This window comes from Heptranchias perlo, chromosome 16 (genome assembly GCF_035084215.1).
Source record: "Heptranchias perlo isolate sHepPer1 chromosome 16, sHepPer1.hap1, whole genome shotgun sequence".
NCBI classification, from domain to species: domain Eukaryota; kingdom Metazoa; phylum Chordata; class Chondrichthyes; order Hexanchiformes; family Hexanchidae; genus Heptranchias; species Heptranchias perlo.
Window position 1 is genome coordinate 64039774 of NC_090340.1, and position 4573 is coordinate 64044346.

At 50.9% G+C, this 4573-nt stretch overlaps 1 protein-coding gene across 1 annotated transcript; it reads left to right on the forward strand.

Moving 5' to 3' along the window:
• Nucleotides 1-1293: 1293 nt before the first annotated feature.
• Nucleotides 1294-3898, forward strand: cebpa (CCAAT enhancer binding protein alpha). The gene has a single exon (XM_067998205.1). The coding sequence runs from the start codon at nt 1636-1638 to the stop codon at nt 2656-2658; it is 1023 nt and encodes a 340-aa protein (XP_067854306.1). The 5' UTR covers nt 1294-1635; the 3' UTR covers nt 2659-3898.
• Nucleotides 3899-4573: the final 675 nt, after the last annotated feature.

Below are 4573 nucleotides of genomic sequence, written 5' to 3' on the forward strand. Positions count from 1 at the left end.
ATGAAGTAGGGAGGGAGGAGGCTCGTGTGGAGCATAACCACCAGCACAAACCTGTTGGGCCGAATGGCCTGTTTTCTATGCTGTAAATTCTATGCAATTGACTCATGCACTGGTCTGTTCCAAGAGCAGAAAACCTTCCCTATGCCCCCGTTCCTATTGATCCTATCCCTGCACCTGGGATTGTTCAGGTCGATATGCCAAGGACAGCAATATTCTGCAGGCACTGGGAGAGGGTGTAATTACAGTGTGATAAGTTTACATAGGCAATTCCTATTATAAATGTGGACACAGGAATTCATAATAGCAACATAAAAATAAGGACGAATATGTGACTTTAAAATGGGGAAGTGAATTCTGTCTGTGTACTGTGGTACAAATGTAACCTGGATTCTAACCCTCTTCACCTGAAGACTGCACTAGTCTTAAACTTCTGTGTACAACGGCGAGGGGCTCGACTAGTAATATATTAAAAGTCTTAAGTTATAGTGCTCACTTCCTGTAAGTATCACATTTACTTCCCGTGACACTTTCCTTATCACACTTTCCCCAGCACGTTTTCTTTATAATGTCCCATTATAAAACCCTGAGCGGTAACAACGTGATATCTGCTGGTCTCTTATTAAACACACACGGTGTACTGAACAGGCTCTGTAAACGTTGCAGCAAATAACCACTCAAAGCCTGTCCCCCTCTAAGAGCCTCGCCTCACGCCGAGCTTCCCTTGTGTCCATTTATCGGGAGGAGTGCAATCCCGGCGCAAAAACCTGGAAAATTGCTTTACGCCAATTGGGAGTTCGAGGTGAGTGCACCCGCCCGCACTGTTTTCCACCCATTCATTAATGGGGTACGGGGGGGGTGAAAATTCTGTGCCAGCGAAGCCCAAAAGACGGGTACAAGCGGCTCCAGGGAGCAAAATTCAGGCCAGATGGAAAATCAGGGGCAGAGGGAATCGGTGCGGAAGATGCTCGGGTGGATTCCCCGAACGACTGATTCCACTCTGCACCCACACAACAGGCCATTCGACCCCTCCAGTGGGACACAAACACTGACATCCGCGAGCAATGCCGCGGGCGGCAGAATGAAGCAGGGTCTTTAAAAAAAAATGGCCCATAGCTGCTGAACTCGGTGATGTTCTGCTGCCCTGTGTCCATGGTGGAGAGGGCAGGGGAGCCGGGCTGTTGGATCCGACAGGCATTAAGACCCGGGCAGATCCGTGTTCGTCACAGAGGGGAGGGAAGGGGAGGGAGGGCGAAGCCTGGAGTCCTCGGGTGTATAAATAGGAGGAGGAGAGGCTTGACTCGGGATCCCGGAGCTGTCACACACACTCAGAGCTTTAATTAGAGAGAGAGAGGGAGAAAGTGGACTTCGGACTGCGGCGCCAGCAGTTTTGTGAAGGCAGAAGATACAATTCAGACTTTGAATCCGTCCCTTTGCATCTCGACTGTTTGCAGAAAGTTGGGATTTGTCGTTTTGTTATTTTTTAAAAAATTATTTCTCCCAGTCCTTTCACTCTGACCAAGAGGGACACTCCCTTCGCCCTCCTCCCTCCCTGTCGCCACCACGGCTCTCTGCACCCTCTCCGCCACCCTGGATTCCCGCAGCTGCTCGCCATGCTTCGCCGGATTTAGGTACCCCATGGAGCAGCCCAATTTCTACGAGGTGGAGCCTCGGCCTCTAGTCAGCAGCCAGCCCCAGCCAGCCCAGCACCAACACCCGACCTTCGGCTACCGGGACACACCCGCCTCCGACCTGGGGGACATCTGCGAGAACGAGAACTCCATCGACATCAGCGCCTACATCGACCCGTCGGCGTTTAACGACGAGTTTCTGGCCGATCTGTTCCACAATAACCATCAGCAGCACAGTGTGGGTAAAGCGCACCAGGACAAGGCGAAGGCTGGCGACTTCGAGTATCAGAACCCGGGGAGCAACACTAACCCCAACATGAGCCAGCGACTAGGAGGCCAGCACCAGACTCAGCACCAGACTCAGCACCAAACCCAACACCAGACTCAAACCCAACACCAAACCCAACACCAAACCCAACACCAGACTCAAACCCAACACCAACCCTTCAGCTGCATTACCAGCTACATGGAGAGTAAACTGGACCCGGTCTTCGCGAGGTCCCCCAATGGCTTCAGGTCAGTTGTGGTCAAGCAAGAGCCCAGGGAGCAGCTGCAGGAGGAGGAGAGGGTCCGGAGTTCGGTGCCCGGCGCCTTCCCCAACCAGCACCACCCGCCTCACCTGCAGTACCAGATCGCCCACTGCGCACAGACCACCATCCACCTCCAGCCCGGGCACCCAACGCCACCCCCTACCCCGGTGCCCAGCCCTCACCACCACCACCACCACCTCTCCTCGTCCTCCGGCTCGCTCAAGATGCAGCAGGGGGGCAAGGGCAAGAAGTCGGTGGACAAGCTGAGCCTGGAGTACCGCTTGAGGAGGGAGCGGAACAACATCGCGGTGCGGAAGAGCAGGGACAAAGCCAAGCAACGCAACATGGACACCCAGCACAAGGTGATCGAGCTGACCAGCGACAACGAGAGGCTCCACAAGAGGGTCGAGCATCTCAGCAGGGAGCTGGAGACCCTCCGGGGTCTCTTCAGACAGTTGCCCGACGGCTCCCTGGTCAAAGCCATGGGGACCTGTGCCTGAACACTGTGTGTGTGTGTGGGGGGAGGAGAGAGGTCAACTCTTAAACTGAAACATCCTTTTTTAAAAAAAAAACAATCTTAATTATAACCAGAGAAGAGGCGAGTGGTCCGCTGGGACAGTCTTGTTCGAACCTCTGGGACACCAGGACTGGGGCAAGAGGTGATTGAAAAGACTGCGACTCTCCCACTGAATCCGACTGCAGATTCCTCCCAGGCAAAGGCTGCGCTTAGAACGAACCTGCTCAAAGTGGGATGTGAAGATATAAATATATATATATATTTTTTTTCTTTTTTGCAAAAGAAAAGTGCCTATAACTCCAACCTCTGACCACTCGCTGTGTGCGCCCCGGGCAGCTCGCCACCGAACTCCAGCCCGGAGAGGGGCTTGAGATGGTCGCAGCGACTCATCAACCCGAGGGACAGGCGCCAGGACAGAGGGGAAGCCTGTGTGTGTGTGTGTGTGTGTCGGGGAGGATCAGAAATCGGTGGATCAGGCCAAGAAATGTTTTATTAAAAGGAGAGGAGGAGGGGGGAGACTTATAAAGATAAGATGAAATGTACTTTGCGTTGTTGCTGTTAGGCAGCTCCGAACTGACCTGTGTCACAGACACAAGGACATACTGTTTATGTAAAATATCTGCTCACAACCCACAACATACTGTCTGAGAAAAGCAAATATATAAATATTAAAACCAGAGCTGAGAGGACAGCCCTCCCCCCCCAAGTCCCCCTCGTACCGTGAAGCTTGTGAATTTCTCGTCTATTACATGTCTGGTTTGGGGGCCGGCAGAGTTTTTAGATCTCCACACTTGTCCTGAAGTCTCCACATTCTCCTTTCATCTTTTTTTCTGCATCAGTTTTTAAACCGTTTTGTCCCAATCGTTTTATATCAAACTCTGGGGCACTTCATTCTGCCGTTTGCGGTTTATATTTACAATGTTCTCAGCCCCACACCCCCTGCCCCTCTCCGAGTTGTCGCTGTCTGTCTGTTGTATTTGTTTTTTTTTTGGGGGGTGGGGGTGGATGGAGTCTCTCATTTTTCGTTGTTTTTTTCTGCCTTCGTGTTGTGTTAAAAGAAGCCGCTGGCACTTTGTACTCAGGGTGTTTCTCGCACTCTCTTCCACATTCTCAATGTTGTCGCCGATTTCAAAGAATTTTTAAATCTAATTTGTACCGATTGTTGTATGTTGACCAAACAATTTTATGAAAAAATATATAATAAATCAAATACTTATATTTAACTCTTTGTGGCGCTTTATCTGGTTCACTCTGCGGCTGAGCAGGCCGTTGAAATCTTTGGTTTAATCGCAATATTCCGAACATATTCGCATCTTGTACAGTGTGTATTTAAATTGATATCCCTGTTTTTTTCACGCTCTTTCCGTTGTCCTTGTCTCTCTCGCCTGTCACCGTGTTTCTGTCTCTCGCTCTCTCTTTTTCTGTCTTTGTCAAACTGTTCAGACATCTCTGGCTCCCTGTCCCCTCATCTCACTCTCCGTTTCTCTCTCTGCCTCTCTCCCTCTCTCTGTCTGTCTGTCAGCCTCTCTCCTCTCTGCCCTATCCCTCTTTCCCTATCCATCTCTCCTTACTCTCTCTGTCTCTCTCCCCCCATTATCTCTCGCTCCCTCCCTCTCTGCTCAGTTTATCTGTTCCAAACCAAGGTGAAAATTATTAAGCGCAGTCTCCCAGTTTATTTGGATCTCCGCCTCTACTTTCGCTAAACGTAGCGAGCGGAGGGAACTCCGAGAGTCCAGAAATGCTGCTCCCTTCCCCAGAAACCAGCTACAGTTATTGTCAGTGACCGAGGGGAGGAGGATTGTAGAGACAGCAATGGATCGGGGTGAGTGGAAATCGGTTAATATTCCACCCGGAGTTTGTGCAATCTCCCGAGTTTCACATAATCCAAAGCAGGAATC